At 53.1% G+C, this 2,096-nt stretch overlaps 1 protein-coding gene across 1 annotated transcript in view; it reads right to left on the bottom strand.

Annotated features, from left to right (window-relative positions):
• The window catches only part of POLR3GL (RNA polymerase III subunit G like), a gene marked incomplete at both ends in the record, with an annotated part of 13,488 nt that extends 11,392 nt beyond the window's left edge, over positions 1-2,096 (bottom strand). The window contains 2 exons of the mRNA XM_018575211.1: positions 565-694; positions 2,070-2,096. Of these exons, the coding sequence (XP_018430713.1) occupies positions 565-694; positions 2,070-2,096 (157 nt within the window). The remainder of the gene's footprint in view (positions 1-564; positions 695-2,069) is intronic.

Here is a 2,096-nt window from a genome sequence, read left to right on the forward strand (position 1 = left end):
AGGAAGACTCTGCAGGGGGCGGAGCATCGCGGCTCCATAAACATCATAAATTCACATTTCTCCTTTCTGAAGATTTGTCTATTTATTTATTACGGTGGAAATGACCTTTCCGGGACACCGGACTGATTCTGATACCACTGGGTTATACTGCCACCTATAGGAGGATGCGGACACCAGTGATTGGCCAGCCAGATATAACCCCTCCCACTGCCAGCATGCTATAGATCAGAGAGCCAACCCGGAGCCGAATCTACGTCCACCCGATAGAACAGGAGGACCCAGAACGATGGAACCCGAATATTGACCACGGGACTGAACCATAGATCATCAGTGGGAGGAGCCATATTCTCTTATGGGGACCCGTCATGGCTGACCAACCAGAAGCCTCCCTTCCGCACACATTCCTATTGGCTCATAACAATGATGGACAACCTCACAGACCGGGAGGAACCTGCAGGGAGGGGCGCCGAGCTTCAGGACTACCAGAGGAGGGAACCAGTATAAGACTGAAGGGAACGTGGGAGTTCCCCTTGAAGCCGCCATGTTGTTGGGGGGGGCGGGTACCTTTCTTTGGCGCGGCTGGTTTGATGTAGTACGGAAGACCCCTCATGGCTCCTCTTAGCTCCTGTTTCAGTGCCAGCATGTACTCCACCTCCTCGCCCGTCTGTAGGGGGACCGCCTTAAAATCCAAGGCCTGCAATGGGAGGAGACAAAAGGTGACGGCCGACCCCGGAATACGAGGTGACCCCTGTGCTCTTCCTGTGCCTAGGCTCTCCTGATATCTGTGCACTTCCTGTGCCTAAGCTCTCCTGATATCAGTCCACTTCCTGTCCCTAAGCTCTCCTGATATCCGTGCACTTCCTGTCCCTAAGCTCTCCTGATATCTGTGCACTTCCTGTGCCTAGGCTCTCCTGATATCTGTGCACTTCCTGTGCCTAGGCTCTCCTGATATCTGTGCACTTCCTGTGCCTAAGCTCTCCTGATATCAGTCCACTTCCTGTCCCTAAGCTCTCCTGATATCTGTGCATTTCCTGTCCCTAAGCTCTCCTGATATCAGTCCACTTCCTGTCCCTAAGCTCTCCTGATATCCGTGCATTTCCTGTGCCTAAGCTCTCCTGATATCAGTCCACTTCCTGTCCCTAAGCTCTCCTGATATCTGTGCATTTCCTGTCCCTAAGCTCTCCTGATATCAGTCCACTTCCTGTCCCTAAGCTCTCCTGATATCCGAGCACTTCCTGTGCCTAGGCTCTCCTGATATCCGAGCACTTCCTGTCCCTAAGCTCTCCTGATATCCGTGCACTTCCTGTACCTAAGCTCTCCTGAAATCAGTCCACTTCCTGTCCCTAAGCTCTCCTGATATCCGTACACTTCCTGTGCCTAAGCTCTCCTGATATCAGTCCACTTCCTGTCCCTAAGCTCTCCTGATATCCGTGCACTTCCTGTGCCTAGGCTCTCCTGAAATCAGTCCACTTCCTGTCCCTAAGCTCTCCTGATATCCGTACACTTCCTGTGCCTAAGCTCTCCTGATATCAGTCCACTTCCTGTCCCTAAGCTCTCCTGATATCCGTGCACTTCCTGTGCCTAGGCTCTCCTGATATCCATGCACTTCCTGTCCCTATGCTCTCCTGATATCAGTCCACTTCCTGTCCCTAAGCTCTCCTGATATCCGTACACTTCCTGTGCCTAAGCTCTCCTGATATCAGTCCACTTCCTGTCCCTAAGCTCTCCTGATATCCTGTGCCTAGGCTCTCCTGTTCTGTATCCTCATAGCTGTAAATATCTGCAGTGTGAGTTCTCCGGCACTACTGCCCAATGGTGACAACCGGGGATTTCCCTCAGTTCCTGTTGCGTCTATGGGACAGGAAGTGAGCCCTTCCAGAGGAGAGATGTCTGCAGATCACCCGCCATGGAGGTCCTGGGCACCGCGGAGGGGCGGGTGTGTCCCAGAACGAAGCCCCGCCTGCTATGGTGCGGGGAGGCGTGTTTACGTGCCGGCACTGCGGCTGTAGCGGTTCTGGTGGCGGCAGTTAAAAGGTTAATAAGCGGAAATCCAGAAGAAAAATACTTACAGGAAACAAAGGCGGGGGCTGGAGGGT

This window comes from Nanorana parkeri, unplaced genomic scaffold, assembly GCF_000935625.1.
Source record: "Nanorana parkeri isolate BGI_ZX_2015 unplaced genomic scaffold, ASM93562v1 scaffold3646, whole genome shotgun sequence".
NCBI lineage: Eukaryota > Metazoa > Chordata > Amphibia > Anura > Dicroglossidae > Nanorana > Nanorana parkeri.